The 17484-nt window shown below is 42.1% G+C and overlaps 1 protein-coding gene across 17 annotated transcripts in view; it reads left to right on the top strand.

Moving 5' to 3' along the window:
- The window catches only part of LOC138204324 (sickle tail protein homolog), a 107211-nt gene that overhangs the window by 74402 nt on the left and 15325 nt on the right, over positions 1-17484 (top strand). For 11 of the 17 annotated variants that reach the window (XM_069159494.1, XM_069159493.1, XM_069159491.1 and 8 more), the window contains exons 3-8: positions 4169-4249; positions 5380-5575; positions 8921-9119; positions 10174-10267; positions 14707-15569; positions 17111-17215. In XM_069159494.1, coding sequence (XP_069015595.1) covers positions 4169-4249; positions 5380-5575; positions 8921-9119; positions 10174-10267; positions 14707-15569; positions 17111-17215 — 1538 coding nt within the window. The remainder of the gene's footprint in view (positions 1-4168; positions 4250-5379; positions 5576-8920; positions 9120-10173; positions 10268-14706; positions 15570-17110; positions 17216-17484) is intronic. The other 6 variants (XM_069159489.1, XM_069159504.1, XM_069159497.1 and 3 more) reach the window with 3 other exon arrangements.

Genomic DNA, 17484 nt, shown 5'->3' with positions numbered 1-17484 from the left:
AAAGTCATCTGAATTAACGCGCCAATTAACAAAGGAACTCGTCTCCGAAAGGTCATGTGGGGATTTCGATGACAGGATTAGAGGAGGAATGCATCAGAGGAGGGAGCGAGAGGGATGTAGCAGCAATGAATGGGAATAGATGACAGGGGGATTTTGGTGTAGTGTCATTTAGGCTCTGCGAGACAAAGGATGATGGTCTGTCCGCAGACAGCATACGGACTAAGCACTGACCAGTTGATTGACAGGGGCTTTTATTCTTCAGAATTGCAGTGGGGCTGAGTTTTAGACTCACATGTGTTTTTTTTAAGTAATTCTAGCAGTTTTATGCCCACTGTGTTGAACTTTGTCTCTGTGGAGCTGATAAATAGATTGATTTCAAAAGAGGGGGGAAAGGACAGTTTTGATTTAATGTTTTACTCTGGGACACTTAGCCTCAAACAGCATTTTTTTTTTTTTTTTTTTTTTTTTTTAACATTTGACTCTAGTCACATTAACTTGGCCAGACTCACAGCATCTAAGTGGAATAACATGTCAGAATAAAAAAAAAGTTGAGTAAGGGGAGATGGGAGCCACCGTCCTCTGTTTACGTGTTTGCCATGCAGATCAGGTCAGGTAATTACAGTTAGCTCTATTTTCGCTCCCCAGACCTCGAGCCAAATTAGCATCTTAAGTAGAAAGCCGTGCTCACGACGCTGCAAGTTTGCATCTCAAGCCACACGAGCTTCCACCTCCACTCTCCTGTTTACATTGTTTTACGTTTAAAAGACGGTATGAAGTAACAACAGGGGTTTCGCACCATTCAGTGCTCAGGCCTTACTAAATGAAACCGGTTTCTCTGGTTACCTGTGTGTGTTTACTCTGTGTACACAAGACGTGTTGCTATTGTACTTGGATTCTGGTAGCGGCTGTTGCTGTTGTAGATAAACACATTCACATATGAGCTGTCTTTGGCTTCTTGAAATGACTTGTGAACCTGCAGTTGACCGTTTGTCACAGACTTCTGATATCAGAAGACACAGCCTCTTTTTTTAGGTTGAAAACTTGGTTATGTTATGAGAAAGCGATTATAACCCAAACTACGCTGACTATATAAGAAAGTCGGCCCCAATCAGTGGTCTTTGTGTAGACTGGGAGCAGGTGTAGTGCCTGACAATCTGTCGGCTTTTGAGGCTATGCCTATACTTAAATCTCCATGAGTGACACAGCAGACTCCTGATGGGAGCCGCCATTATTATTAACAATCATAATTTAGTTTAATCGCCCCGGCTCGGCTCCACACGTCAGCCTGTCCGTCAGGAACTAAGACGGGGGCAGCATGATGTAACATAACCTATTATGTTACATTATATATTCTGCTTTGTGTAATAATGTTATATTCTCCTCCAGTTTGAAGACGGATTGCAGTGACAAGCAACCGTACTGAACATGCATAACATTAAATCCTGGCATTGTGCAATGTACACCATGTCACATGTAGGAGCGCTGACCTACAAAGTTTGAATATTACATTTTGGGAGTGCAGACACACAGACCTGAGCTTTCTTTTTGATGACAGCCTGCTGTTTGTCAGACCACTGTTGCATAAATGTTTGCAGGATGTCCTGGGTTCGGGTCAGATTTTCTGGAACAATGGCTTGGCTCACCCATGCACACACTCAGTCTCTCTTTGTATTGCTCTTTCCTCCCCTCTTTCAAACACACGCACACATGCAGACACAGAGGACGATTGAACTGCTTCTATCTTATCTTTTATATTTGATCTATTCTCCACGAGGATGGTTGCTCGCACAATCATCGCTTGTATTTGTTGTATTATTTGTGACATCCATTTAATATAAAGCTCCTGCAAGTAGTGTTGAAGACAATTTGTGAGTAATGGCATGGTGGCCTGTGGAAAAGGTTTGCTGCAACAGAGAGCGGTTTGCATTTTTAGGCAACACAACTTAACCATTTCGATGAAGAAAATCCCACCGAGTTATTTCGAGACCTGTTCTAACCGTAATCGTGGTGACTATTTGACAGAGGTCTTATGATAACAACCCGTTGACACTGGCTGCAGCTCTCCACAGGCAACCCACCATTATTGAAGGAGACGTTCTCTGATATTTTCTGGACACTTTCCTTTCCGAGGGGCTCTTCTCATGGCTTTATAACGTGTCCTATTCCTGCGTATAAGCTAATGTTGGTGTCTCAGTTACACATTCATCAAAGCTGTCAGAGTCAATGTGCTGTACAGAGGGAGCCGCTGCTGAAAAAGCAGAATCACAGGCTGCTGCGTGGTTTTTGACTGATGTGAGAAAATCACTGGTGGAGAATGTACTGTAGGCGTGAGCGGGCTGAAGCAGGTTTTTCAGTGCTAATCAGTGGTTGGCCTGCGGCTTTCACATCTGGACCGTAAAGCAGGAAGGTGTTAGCTGGGACAAGAAGGGTCTTTGGATGCCAGTTTTTTGGGCAATATCATACAAAGCCGCTGTCAAAATGAGAATCTGTGCACGCATGCAAGAGAAAGGAGTGAATGAGAGCGAGGCGGGGAAGTTCATCTGAACAAAACTGTTAACCTTTGGAGGGGACACCTCATTTGTCAGATGTGGACTGGTGTGAAGTGGTTTAACTTTAATTACCTCTTTCCACAGGGAGGTAGGAGGTCTCATTTGCAATTTCCTCCATCTTTATATTCGAATCTTTTCACTTTAACTATCTTTTCCTCCTGTGCAATTCAACTGTCACACTGTGTCTATTGTAATATTTTTCTGAAACGTTGCAGAAACTGAAAGTAAGTTTTATCCATGTAGGTCTTATTGAAACAAGATATTTATTTTCTTAAATAAGAAATAACAATCCTGAATTCCTGAGCAATAAAATGTGTCTTTTCAGATTCCTTAGTGTTTTGCTACTATACAGTCTCATCACCAGCAGCAGGGAGACTGACTTTAGCGATGTTTTTGCAGATTTTGGATGGATAACACCGTGTACCTCATGCTAATTCAGTTAGCTAACTTTGTTACGCTGCCCTACTTATCTGTAGGACATCATATTTAGTGGTTTTGTTTTATCACAAAAATAAAACTAAAACTTATCCAAAGTTACATTCATGCTTTAACTATTTGCCGTTACTTAAATGGATAGGTTAGGTTAGGTAGTTACTTTATAGATCAACACTATTGTAATTAAATATGGAACTGGAGCCAGGAGGAACTTAGCTTAGCATAACACGCAGCCATTTCTTGAGGTTTACTTGGTGAACAAGTGAGGTGTCAATCTTCTCATCTAACTCTCGGCAAGAGAGCGAGTGTAATTCTCCATTCCTCCTCGACTCCGCCACATATTGATATTGAACTCTTTATTCAACTTTATCTGTGGGTTCCTCCTTCCTCCACTGAAGTATATCAGAAAATATTAGATCACACTGACAGACCACTCAGACACACTTACTACCTCCAGGTGACGGAGGAAGCCAATATGATTCACAGAAGCACGAGAAGATAGAAGAGCAGTGTAGGGGGGCTGTTTGGACCCATCATCACTGAATTACCTCGTGAATCATTCAGCGATAGGGTTGAATTCCCAACACGTCTGGTTTCAAGTGACATGTCAACTCCATTTGACCTCTCTGTTTTAAAAGGTGACCACCATCATGCATTAACAAAATATTTGACAATCCCCGAGTGCTGCGACCTTGGCGTATTTTAATGGAATTACAGAAATTGAGCGATGGCTCAGCAGTTTTGCCTGGTCGCTGTGAAGGTGCATCAGAGGAATGCTCACATGCTGACTCACCATATACCACATGGGGACGAGAAGCAGAATTAAATGCTCTGTTATTAACAAAAGGATAAATGGCAGCTATTAATGTAACCGTAGAAATGATTAAAAGTTGGGATTTCTCAGATCTTCACATGATTTTAACTCGGCTTTAACTGACCTTATAAAAAAAAAAGCGGTAAGTGCTTTTAAAATAAATACAATCTGCTTATAGATTGTGTTCATGATAACTTCGTCCAGGTTCTCTTATCAGCCTCTTTCTTCTTTTCTTTGGTCCGCCATTGACATTGATTTGTTTCCATGGTTCTTCCGTTTTGTTTAATCACCATTTCTTTTTCCATCTCAACGTCTCGCTGCCGTTTCTTCGCCATTTGCTTTTAATTTTCTCCCTCTCTCCTCTTTTCAGTCTTTACAGGGCATGCTCTCTTCCCTTCACTCTGAGCTTGACATTCAGAGGTATTTGATGAGAATCCAATTGCCCCACAGAGTTAGTCAGCCTTTCATCTTATCTGCATCCTACTGTTGTGCCTGTCGGTGTGTGTGAGGCTACGTTTGCATCCTCACTAACATCTGCTGTGTGACCATGTTCCCAACCCTTCTGCCCACGTGGCTCTCGGCGTCTGCCCTGTTTGTGCCCGACAGCCCTCCTCGGCTGTCAGGCTAAACCAATTCTGGCCCACAGAAGCTCCCAGATTTGTCAACTGCACTCAATATAAAATGCTTAAATTCTTTATTTGGCTGTACATGTGTGAGTGTGAGATAACAGTAGAATGCGCATGCAGGTGTGTACAAGATAACCTGATGGACCCGGCCCTGTGTCTCCAGCTGCATTAGCTCCACAGCACCACACTGGTGCCAGGGAAGAAGAGCATTTCATAAAGAGCCCAGTGTTTAGTAACCCCTCGCTTTCAGCCCTACGTCGTCTCTGAGGAGCAGATCACCTTACAACGCTGCACAATAGCTCAATGGGCTCAGAGGTCCTGTCACACATCATCTCATTATAGCCGTGGCTTGAGGATGCCACGTCATACCGATCTTATTACAGAGTAGAGAACTGATCTTTAAGTTTTGATGACACAACTGTGGATCCTTCTTTGTTTTTTTTCTTGTGGACTCTTATTGTAGGTTTCTGTTTGATCTCTTTCTCTGCCTTTACTGACTGTACTAACATGCTGGAGTATTATTTGAAACTTCCTTATATTTAATAACTTTAGGTGCTGCGATGTGCTTGTGGGACAGCACGCTGAAGTGTTAAACGTGTGAAAATGTATTAGTCACAAACAGTGTTAATGCTTCTTTGCACATTTGCATGACTGCAGTCTTTAGATTATTTTGTTGTGCTGGAGTCAAGGTCAAAGTCAACTTCTGAGGCTCTTTATTCTTGCTTGACAAACAATGCGTGTGACCCATAACACACCTGATATTGTCAAAGCGGCAGATAGTGTTATTTCCTATTCCACCAAATGCATTGTGTCTGAAAGACAATATTAAACACTTCAGTGTAAAATAAGCACAGTTTATCGTGTTGTTTGGAGATTGCACATGCATGTACTGTATAATCCTGTGCTTCCATGGTCTCACTCTGACTGTATTGTTTCCATGTGCCTCCCACTCCAGAGCAGAAGCCCAAAACACGGACCCAGTCCCCAGCCCAGCGTCGGCGACCAGGTCGACCACCTATCTCTCGCCTCCCTGGATTCGTTGGACGCCATGTCTGAGGCTGATGCACCCACAGCGTTCACCCGTGGCAGCCGGGTTCGTGCCAGCCTGCCTGTCGTGCGATCGACCAACCAGACAAAGGACCGCTCACTAGGTACGCTGTGTGTGAGAAAATACCTTCTTACCTGGATTAGGCTTTGTTGCTTGTTGTGGCCCACAAAAAGTTTCAATCTACTGTCTTGTAATGCTGCTTCAATTCAAACCGCCAATATTTTCCATGTAGAAATTCTTTCTTCAGTTCCATTAGGAATTAATTGAGAAAAAATACTACATCTTAAATCCTGAGTTGACTTTGTGAATGGACTGAGATAAAAGTGAACGGGCATTGATTGTGTTTGATTACACACTTTTAGCTAATCTTGGCATAATTTAAATTATACCTCCTAACCACACCATGATCTCACTGTCTTTTCCTTTCACTCCATCTACCTTCTACATTCCTCCTACCTTGCTCTCTCCATTTCAGTTCACAGCTTTGTTTTAATTAGAATTCATTCCTTCTCTAGACAAAGATAGAGCAAACCATTCACAGTGTACCATCATTTTATTGACAGGATTAGAAATGAGTCGTCTTATCAACACACATAGTGCCTCATTTGCATTAATATGCAGAAAGGCTGAAAGTTGTTGCAAAGAGTGTGAGAACTTCTCCAAACAAATTATGGAGCCTGTAAATTTTCAACAGAATAGTGTGCAAGCGTAGCTCTCAACCCAGCAAGGCATCTGCTACTGGGTATTAAGAAAGCATCCGAGTGCCCCGCCTTTTAACCAAAGTGAACTACCATAACAGGAACTGCAGGGTGTCATTTTCTGCGGTTTACGATGCCAGTAGGGCCTCTTGTTTTGCTTGAGGAGCACGACGTCAAAACAAAAACACAACAAATATGCTTCACCATGCATGTATGTCCACGCACAGAAACGCAAACACACACTTAATCCATCATTCTCTTTCTCTCCATCAAAAACATCAGGACAAAGCATCAGGGCAGTGGGGGGTTATGGTGTGATGAAGGGGGAGGAGAAAAAAAGGGGCACCTCTTTACGACAGTGTCCCTCCCACAGTCTCTCTCACACACACACACACACACACAAACACACAAACACACAGGCACACGCGTCGCTTAGTCCCAACGGACATTTGGGGCTTCTTAGTATCTCCTGCTTGTGCTGCAGGAGTTGTAGCGTGGTCTTTTCCAGAGCATCATAAGAGCCAGCAGAAACCAGGAAATCCTTAAAACCGCTAAAGTGAGTATCAGATTCATTGTAGAGTGTGGCATCAATTGTGCTGTATTTCAGAGTATTCATTTTGTGGTTGTAATGCAGTCTTTTGCTGGCTTTTCCTTGCATTTTAAACTTCGGTGATAATAATAACGGCCGCGGAAGGATATTTTTCACGACTGCGTTTAGTTTAAACTTGTGTTTCTCACTGGAGAAATGTGGAAAACTCAAGACACTCTGCTGTGCTGTGCCCATTTGGTCAGAAAAACCACCGGCCATTTGTTTCCAGTCCTCAGTGAAACCAGGTGCTCAGGAATGTAACACGAAGCCTTGAACCGAGCTAGTCAACGTCGTCGTAGCACATAAAAGGAAAGAATTAAAATTCTCATAATGCATTCTCGATCAATGGTGCTTTGTCATCAAATTCATTCGCTGTAGTTGCTAACATCTGGGTGAAAACTAGCCGCCTGTTAACATAACAGCTCTCGGGGGGGAAAGATGAAGTTATTCTGCAAATGGGCACTTTGTTAAGTTATTATGCTACACAGGAACCCAGACAGACCAGAAAGAGCAATGGAGAGACTCAGCGATTTTATTTCCTGGATTTGCCCTCTCTCTGTCTCACCCTGTCTCGTGGAGCATGTAGGATCTTGTATAATATTTCACCAACATCTGGTAGCTTTTACTGGCTAGGTCCTTTTATGGTGTTGCACCAAGTAAAACCATAGCCCTTTTCCTTAAATCAAGCTATTTTCAGCGCACAAACGCAAAAGGACTTTGAAATGAATCGTCTTTTATCTCTACAGTTAATGAAATGTGACATTCTGGATGATTTTTCTGAAATATGATGGAACATTATCAGAAAAATAACACAAACTGCTTTAATCATTTCATTACGTTCTATTGTTGACACTATACAAATCAGTACAATGCTATTGTAAGCAATGAATCAGAGACTGGAAATAGAAAAGTGTTTTGTTTTTTTCCCCTTGGCATTGTTTATACAAGTGCAGTGTGGGCGTGTCCATACATTTTGTGGGAGAGACATCTGTTTTTTTTTTAAAGCGCAGTACAGATGCCACACCCAAGGTTCAGAGGTTCAAGCTTTGGTTTGTTTGATGCACAACTTGTGCTGTTCCACCCCGAGCACACAGCCCTGCTTTTGTCCTCTATTCCTGCCCCAACTTACTTTACTAAAATCAAGTCATTTGTATACTTTTCTTGAATATACAGCATGTTGTTTTCCTACATGTGTAGCATTGATAGGAGTCCAGTGAAAGATTAAGTGCAATGTTACATGTCTGGAAAGTATGCAAGTGAAAATCTACCAGAAAACCACACACAGAAATGAGTTTTTCCTGATGCAGTTTGATTTCCGATGCCTCTGTGCCACAATTCAGGCAAGAATTCACAGAGAAACCCAAATCAGAAGCCAAAATAATGATTTCCACAAATTGGCACTGTACGGGACATGAGGCAAGTTACATCATTCAACATCCACTTACTAAGACAAATAAAAGTATGAATATGTTACTATGTCAGATACCAAGGTTTGGTAGTACAAATGGTATATAAAAAAAACAAATGTGTGCCGTAACATGGTTTTGTCTACATTCATGCAATATGGATTCATGCAAATTTTAGTCCCGCCGAATATCTGTGCTGGCCATGAGTAGATATTGTCATATGGGCAGTTGCCAACCATGAAGTATGCAGCTAAATGTCATATTTACTGAGATCATGTATTGTAGGTGGTTTGAGGCTCACACAAACAGCAATAAGCATTTTTGTTTGACTGGCTCTGTTTTGGCATTGTTTTTTGCTCTAATAATCCGAATAGATTAAGAATTAATGACAAAAGGCCCAAATCACAATTTCTGCTGATTTTTATGGAGTAGATTCTTATCAGTCACCTGCTAATGTCTTTTGCTCAGTCGATATTTTATGCGGCAGCCTAATAGTTCCATCCTGCCACTGCTTTGTAATTGCAAAGTTAAGGAGCTGCTTGAAATGGCGCATTTACATCAATCGGTTAACGCTTTGAGTAGGGCTTTAGCATCTGAACAGTGAGATTAAAGTCTGCGAGAGAAACCCAACTGTGTATCATAGCTCAAGAAAGTTGTTGAAATCACATGCCTGACTCAGTCATGGGAAAGATTAAAAAGAAGTTTACTTGTGGCTAATCCCCCTGTTCCCCTGCTCCCCTGCTCTCTGTCTATAGGTGTACTGTACCTGCAGTACGGGGACGAGACCAAACAGATCCGCATGCCTAATGAGATCACCAGCATCGACACAATCAGAGCTCTGTTTGTTAGTGCCTTCCCGCAGCAGCTCACTATGAAGATGTTGGAGTCGCCCAGCGTCGCCGTCTACGTCAAAGACGACATGAGGAATATGTACTACGAGCTCGCTGATGTCAGGTAAAGATATTCAGTGTGTTTGTGTGTGATAAACATAGATACAAAAAAGATGGGAATATGTACTGGACAGCATATATTGTTTTTTGAGAATAGGACTTCCAAAGGTTCATATTATTTTCACTGTACCATTTCAAGTCCTTTCCTTTCACCCTCCCTGAGCACTTCCTGTTCTTAGCTCTCCCTGAACAGGAAATGTCACTGGCCAGGAAATCTTCCCGCTTCCTTTTCCCCTACATGATAGAAAGAAAGTAATTTTGAAATGAATACCTTTTGCAAAATGTTTCAAACAAACTGGGGAGCACTTTTAAGAGACTGCGAGGACTTTCCCGCCTGCTGTCCTCGCTCCTTTTGTGAAAGTTTGACTCTGCAAACTTCAAGTAATGTGGGCGTCTTCTTTTTAAGGCACTTTTTTTTCCCTTTGGAGTGTAGTTTCCAAAGTATTGTGTAGTCGGGTGTGTGCGTATCATTTACAAGCGCACAAACACACATACTAGCTCACAGCTTTTTCTTCTTTCTTGTACCTTCCTGGTTAGGTATTCACCTGCATGTCTTATCAATAATACAGCAGATTCTATGTGCCAAGACATTACGCAGCCACTTGTAGTTTTTTTTTTTTTTTTTTTTTAAAAAGGCAACATTCTTTAAGAAACTTTGCCCTTTTGTCTGCAGAGTGCCTGCTCAAGTGCAATGTGTACTTTGTGACTAATTTTTTATCAGGGCTGTAAAAAATTGTCTCGTGGTGCCTGAAGGGTGGCGCATGTGTCCAGGGTACAGCACCACCCTTCAGCACCACAGTGACAACAGCAGAAGAAAAACCCGACCCGCTCTCCGTTTATGTAGCTGAGCCACGTCTCAACGCGGTATTAGTGGATGTTTTCATAGACTTTTGAGATTTAGAGGAAATGTCACAGGACAGAAGGCTGTCAGAGTCCCTGCCGGGGTATGTGCCCTTGGCAGGGCTGTTGAAGAGATCCAAGCTGAGACAGGATCGGCCACATTCTGATGGTGATGTCTGGGCTACCTTCTTATGGCCGAACACCTCCTCCCCCGACAGGAACATCACAGACCACTCCTGCCTGAAGGTGTACCACAAAGACCCAGCACAAGCCTTCAGCCATGGACCCCGGCCTGCCAACGGCGATGCCAGGGTAAGTACTTATCGCTAACACGGCCGCAATGAACATTTTCTCGTTAATAACGGCAGCTGTGGGGAGATGAGCAGATTTTTTTCAGATGAAATAGAGAACCCAGCCTCCAGGTCTTCGCATTCTCACATCCTGTTTGCAGTTAAGTGAAGGAATGTCCCCCTGCCTCTTGGTAATCTGTTTAGAGGGGGGTCTGATATTGTTCCCCCAGGGGCCTACATTTGGGCCTGCACTACATGCTTCGGTGCGGCTTGTTTAAGGGACAATTGAACTCAATTCTCAGGACTATTTCCTTCGGTCCTTCCTCACACAATATCAGCTCTAATCTCTTTGTCTTGTTTGGATTCTACCGTGTTTGTTTCCTGCTGATGTAACAAAACTAAAACGCCGAAGCAGTTTCTTCAATGTTCCTTCACAAATCCGCCTCTCTAATCCGCCTAACCCTTTATCTAACCTCGCTGCTCCTCTCTGCCTGTTACAGATTTACAGTTGGCACAGCGGCGCTATTGTGATACGGCAAAAAATACATTAACCTCGGTTATAATCTCCTTGCCACATACTGGACTGTACGTGTCACATAAGTGTAAAGTGAAATTGATAAAGTTTAAAGAAGCGATTAGGCAAACGTGGTGATGGTTTAAGAGGTCTTCGTGCAGATGGCATGATGACTTTGAGGTTTTGCAGAAACTCTTTTTATTCTCACTTGCTGACGCAAGTTGCTTGGACTGCTTCTCTGATCTTCTTTTCACTTCTTCAAGGGGAAATGAACAAAAGATAGCTGAAAAAAAATTGCAAAAAAAAAAAAGATACACTTGAAAATGTGAAAAGATAAATTCAACAGTTTAAGAGCAGGAACGTTTCAAACTGGAATCAGCAGGAGAACCTGAGTTCTGAAAGATGGCTATTCCTCAACCTCTTTTTATTTTTCTTCAGTTTTTTACAGCATTGCCTATTTAATAAATCTGAGACTTGCTGAATCTGCAGGTTTGAAAAATATAACTTTTACTTGATGACCTGAGACACATGCGAGGTCATGTTATGAGAGCTCTTCTGCAAACATTGTGAAATCCTTGTGTGTAGTAAGAGACACACAAGGAGACTGTTGTCATGAATGGTTCGGTCACTGTTTAACTCAGCGGTAATTTACACAGATAAAAAGCTTGGTTGTGGCTGTGGGGTGTGGAGGTTAAGTTTACACACTAAAGAGAAATTAGTTTAAAAAAAAATGTTGCTGTTACAGTTGGGTTTTGGTAAACTGTTCATTCCTTCCAACCATATTAATGAGCTAAAAAAGTCAGACACAAATATTTATGTTGTGAAAATGTGTTGTAAGCAGTATCTTCTTGGCAGCTGTAAAGATCAGATTGAGAATTTTGTGTATGTTTTGATTGCCTTTTGAAGAATGCTCACTTGAGCTTTTCTAGGTCTGTGTTTTTATTTTTTCTTGGCAACATCTTGTAATAATGACTTAGGAAACCTGACTACAAAAAGAAAAAGAGCAACATTACAACCTAATGAGCACCTGTTCAAACATCTGTTTGGGCTACAGAGTGGCCTCTTGTCTTGCAGGAATGCCAGGCCTCAGGTTGATTCAAAGTGGGATCCTCAGCTACCTTTGATATTGATTAAAGCTTCTTGGCCAATGAAACCCTCATCGAGCTGTCTTTGGTTCTAAAAACAACTTTGTTGTCTGACAGTTATTGATACAAAATAGACAGACTGATAAGTGACTTGATAAGCTACAGACTGCTGGGTCAATATTTGTATTTGCATCTTGTGTCTTATTTCAACTGAAGAAAAAGTGGCAAATATTTTGAAATGCTAATTTGTCCTTATTTACTGGATTGTGCCCAAAGCTATGCTTTGTATTCCTAGAATAGTCAATAGTGGCTGTCTTGTCATGTACACACAGCTGGAGGAGATATTTTGTAAGCAGAGGTTCAGTTATTGACTGATCTCTGATCTGCTCTCCTAATCCACTTTATCTTGGTTCTAATAATGAAAAATGTATTGAGTTCCTCACCGACACCGTTACGTACACATCAGCAGAGTACATCCAGCCATTCAATCAGCTCTTTAAATGTTCACACACCTCTGCATGAACACTGCAGCACAGCTCGTCTTCATCTGTCTGTCACTCTCTCTCTATTCTCTGACACGGCATGAGATCGAGGCAGTTTTGTGCGCTCCTACCGGACACGCCGCCCTCATTATTGGAAGCTTAAGAGAGAGCGTTGGAAAAATAAGTCTGCGAGTCAAACTCGCACAGATGTTCTCTACACGGCCGCTCATTTGCCTGACACGGTTGCTCGTGTGTTTATTTTTCCAGCCTTTGCTCCTGTGTTTTCCTGTGTAGCGCAAGGATATTTTAAGATATTTTTGTTGGTATTTCAGAAGTGCAACATCTATTTAGGATTGACAAGTGATGCCTCTTGGCCCATAGAGTTCCTACGTGGCAGTGCTGGCATCCATCACACAACAATAACACCGTTGGTTGTCTGTTTTCTTGTTTGTTTAAATCTTTGCACTATTGTTTAGTTAGTTTTAATTTAATTTAATTATTCTATTTTATTTTATTCTATTTATTGTATATACTGTGCATCTATCTATCTATCTATCTATCTATCTATCTATCTATCTATCTATCTATCTATCTATCTATCTATCTATCTATCTATCTATCTAAATCAGAGATGTTAGTCAATGCTCTAGATAATTTTATGTGTGTAGGAACCTTAAAAAGTGGAAGTCATTATTACAGTTTGATGATGGCCTGCAGTGGCTCTGTGCTTTTCAGATTTCCTATTGTGTGTTTTGCCACCCGGTCCGACTTGTTGCAGTCATATTTATGGGTTGTGTGAACTTCCACTGCTACCAAGGTTCTTTTTAATTTCTTTGGTTATCACGGCAAAGCCCAAGCCCTTTGTTACTGTACACATTGAGCAATTGTTGTTTTCCGGTTCTTAATGCACACCAACTCTCGCACCCACACTGCTCACACCCACTTGATTGTTCTCTTACTGTAAAAATCTTTGTTGGCACTCGTGTAGAATTTTTTTTTCAATATAGACGACCCTGAAAAATCACCTTGTCAAAAGCTGTACCTGAGGTTTTTGAAAGAACTTTGTATCAGAGTTTTGACACGTCTCAACTTCTAGGTGTGTGACCTGTGAGTCATACCTTGAAGAAACAATAGCTTGTTTGTTTGACAGGAGTAGAGAGTCAGACAGGAAGGAAGATGGATTGGATTGAGTTCAGAGTGTGACCCGCTCACCAGTGTTATCATACCCAGCACATCACCACAGGTTTTATCACTGTTTATACAATAGTTTTCCATTGTGCCAGTACATGTTTAGTTTTTTGAAAAGATAACTCTAGGAATGAAAAATACAGTAGTTTTAATTGATGCTTTTACTGTATGACTTTATAACATTTCCTGGAGCAGCAAGATCTCTTGAGTGAAATTGACTCAACTCTTCAATTGTAAAACAAAGAATTCACTTCTTTAAAAATGTAAATACTAAATCTTGCTTTACGTGAGCCATCAAAATGAAATTAGAGGAAGTAATTGAAAGATCAGACAAATCTAACCAGGAGGAAATGTGATAAAACAGTTGTTTACATTTAGGGTGAAACCACACAGCAGCTGGCTCACCACATTAACCAGATTTCCTTTTACTAATGCTATGAGTCTGTCACCTTCCTGTTTGTAGTTACAACCAGAAGAGTTATATATTCATCTAAACCTGGAAAGCCATTCTAGTTAAATGAGGCTATCTTCTACATTAGCCTTCTTTTCAGTGGTCTTATAGGTGGTTGGGTTAAAAAAAAAAACAAGCCGACTGTTTAAATTAAGCAACTAGCCCTGAAGGTGCTCATGAAAACTTCTATTAGAAAACCGCAGTCTTATCTCCAAAAGAGCAACCGCAGAGCCTGTTTAAAGTTATAAAGGTGAATCACTTAACATAAAAAAAATACACAAAATACGGACTTTCAACCCCAGAATGAATCCTGTGTTTAGCTATCGTAATATTGTTTTTATCGAAGCCTGTGGACATAATATCAAGGACTTAAAGTGAAATGCCGTTTACCCAGTGTTTGTAGCCTTGCAAGTAACTATTTTCTGCCTCTGGAAAAACTGCTGACGGTGTATGTTCTTTGAAAAGCAACAGTGTAAACTGAGTTAGATGGATGTTTTTGTTTCAAGGGCAACTTCAATCCTGAAATACGAGATATACACAAAATAAATAGTAGCTGAAGCTCACTGGCCGACAGAAGTATGCAGTCTGGTTTACTGACCAGTTTTATATTTAAGTTGTTTTTTAAGTACTTTTGTTTCATTTGTATGGATTCTTTGGGGTGATGACAATTTTTTTTTTTTTTTTTAATGTTTAAAAGTCAAGAATAATTTAGTTGTATGCTTTGGTGTTTTTTTTTTCCAGATGCACAGTGAAATGGCACATGCTGGCCGTGATGGACAGCACCCACTAAGACATCCCCCTATGGGTCCCCCACCACACCACCCCATGCAGGGAGCCCTCCCCCCGTCTCCCCACTCCATGCCCCCATCCCCCTCCAGAATCCCATTTGGCCCTCGGCAGGGCTCTATACCTGGGAGTGCCACTATCCCAAGGGACCGACTGTCTAACGCCAATCCCCCGGCCCGCTCCATCTCTCCGTGTCCCAGCGCTATCCTGGAGAGACGGGATGTCAAGCCAGATGAGGACATAAGTGGGAAGAGCCACAGTCTGGCCAGAGGAAATGAGGGGTTGTATGCAGATCCGTACCTGCTCCAAGAAGGACGAATGAGCATGGCTACAGCCCATGGATCACACCCTAACCCTGGGCTTGATGGTCCGGAACATGGCATGGGGGGATTTCACCGTGCCTCCATCCGCTCCACAAGCTCTTACAGTGGGCCCAGCCCCACAGACACTATGGATCACCCTTCTCTGTACAGGCAGAAGTCTAGAAACAGCCAGCTGCCTACTTTGGGTTCCAAGACTCCTCCCCCATCCCCTCACCGGATGACTGAGGTACGGATGATTGACATCCATGGCGGGCCTCCTCATGGCGGGCCTCCTCACGGCGGGCCACCTCACGGCGGGCCACCTCACGGCGGGCCACCTCACAGCGTGTCACTTCACGGTGTTCCCATAGAGAGAAGCTCACCAGTGCGCCAGTCCTTCAGGAAGGAGGAAGTAGCAGGGACTAAGCCACGGAACAACATGGGATCACCCGTGGTTTCAGACCTACAGGGTCACCTTCAGGGGCCCATTCCTGCTGCCAATGAACATCAGACACGGTAAGTTTCCAGGGGACTTTCACAGTGGGCTGGCAGGATCGCTACAATTAGGGTTCAGACATTGCATGGGAGCATGGACTAACTCTGCATCCCAGTTTCACCCTAACCATGAGTTGCTGATGTTCCATCCCTGGTTCTGACTCTGTTTTATCATCCATGACTGAAGGCGAGAGTATAACCTGCCCTCTTCACCTTCAAGATCTGCACTTCAAGTACAGCAGACCAATGCACATGCATCAGTTTGGTTTATGTGTACAACCAGCTCTGGCCTGTCTGAATATTGTTTTCACAGTCTCTGTTCGAATTCTGGAGCAGACAGTGTTGATGATGGTAGAGTGTGTAGACCCAGACATGGCTTCCACCAATGAAACGGGATAGTCCATTAACCCACTGTATATTTTCATGTTACTCTGTTCCAAAAGCACTTGCAGACTGTATTCAGTCTGGATAATCCAGCAGACCTTTTGATATCTGGTTTAGGTTTGTCTCCTCTGACTGAGCGCACATAAACATAGGAAGGGGACTAGAGTGATGCTTGCCATTTAGCTAGGCAAACGAGGCTTTACTAAAAGGAATGTTACAGTGCATACCTAGGAAAACTAAAGAAAATATTGACCAGGTTTAATAAGTATTTGAAATGGTCCAATCAGTCAAACAGATCCGGCGGGACCACCTGGGAACCCCGAAAAACCCCAATTAGAAATGCCCTGGGAATATTCTAAAAGAGTGAAGGAATTTGAATTGGAAAGTACTGTACTTAACTTTTAAAATAAACACAGTCCCACTCAGTGCTCTGTAGCTGCAATAAAATGTATTCATGTGAAATATGCTACGTGACACGAAGGTTAGGCATTGTTGTGTTCACATAGAGTTGTGTCTGTCTATTGTCTGTAGCTGAGCTAAAACCACAGTCCACCCCAACATGCCCCATATCCTTCCTCAAGATAAATGATGACATCTGAAAACAAAAGTTGTTCTCTTTTCCAGCCTCCAGGCTCACCAAGGCAATCTCATTGTAAGGTTCACTGTTCATCCCTCTGGTGTTTTGGCTTTCTTAAGGCAGTGTAATTTTCAAATAGTCCTTTCACTCTCTTCTTGGCGGCCATTGCTTGTGACTCACTCTTGTTTTGTTTTTTTGTTTTGTTTTTTTTAAATATGATTTGAGCACCTCGGGTGTCAACCCTAGGGATATTTTCTTGTCTGGAGTCACCCATCTTGTTTGTTCAATCTCGACTCCTTTTGTGAAGAGACTGATTTAAGTGCTGGTGCTCTGTTTGTAATTCTGAAAAGACTGTATTTTATTTCTAGCAGAGTCAATATGTACTCAGGACATAATTGCAAATCAATTGGAAAAAAAAATCTCTACTGTGTAATTCACCCACAAAACAACAAATAGATTCATGGTCAAGTAATTAAGATCAATTGGTTGTTCTGTGAACGGCCTTCCCGTGTTCTTCCTGAGCTAATATTTGCTCTCGTGGCAGCTGTGATGTGGAAATAGGCCTCAGTGTTGAAAGCAGAATTTTCTGATGTTTCTGCAGAGAGCGAATGAAGGCTATGGAGCAACAGATTGCCAGCTTGACTGGTCTTGTTCAGCATGCACTTTTAAAGGGCCCAAACACTAGTGACACCATGGAGCCTCCAAGGTAAGCAATCACAGTATAGGAGAGAGTGAGGCATCGGGTGAAATGGAGTTTCAAATGAAACGCCTGGCAATTCAGGCAGAGCAGGAAAGATAGTAGTAAGAAAGTATCCCTTCTATAATGGCCATATCAAACATTCAGGTTAAATAGCATCTGGTGAAGAGGAAATAGATTTGACTGAATCTGATACTGAAGTCATTTACTCTCTAGATAATTGGCCACGCTATCTATGGTTTATCTGGCTGCATTTCAACTCTTTTCATTTTGATCTT

This window comes from Embiotoca jacksoni, unplaced genomic scaffold (genome assembly GCF_022577435.1).
Source record: "Embiotoca jacksoni isolate LCO1_2020_lvr unplaced genomic scaffold, fEmbJac1.0.p SCAF_25, whole genome shotgun sequence".
NCBI lineage: Eukaryota > Metazoa > Chordata > Actinopteri > Embiotocidae > Embiotoca > Embiotoca jacksoni.
This window is presented reverse-complemented; position numbering and strand designations above follow the sequence as displayed.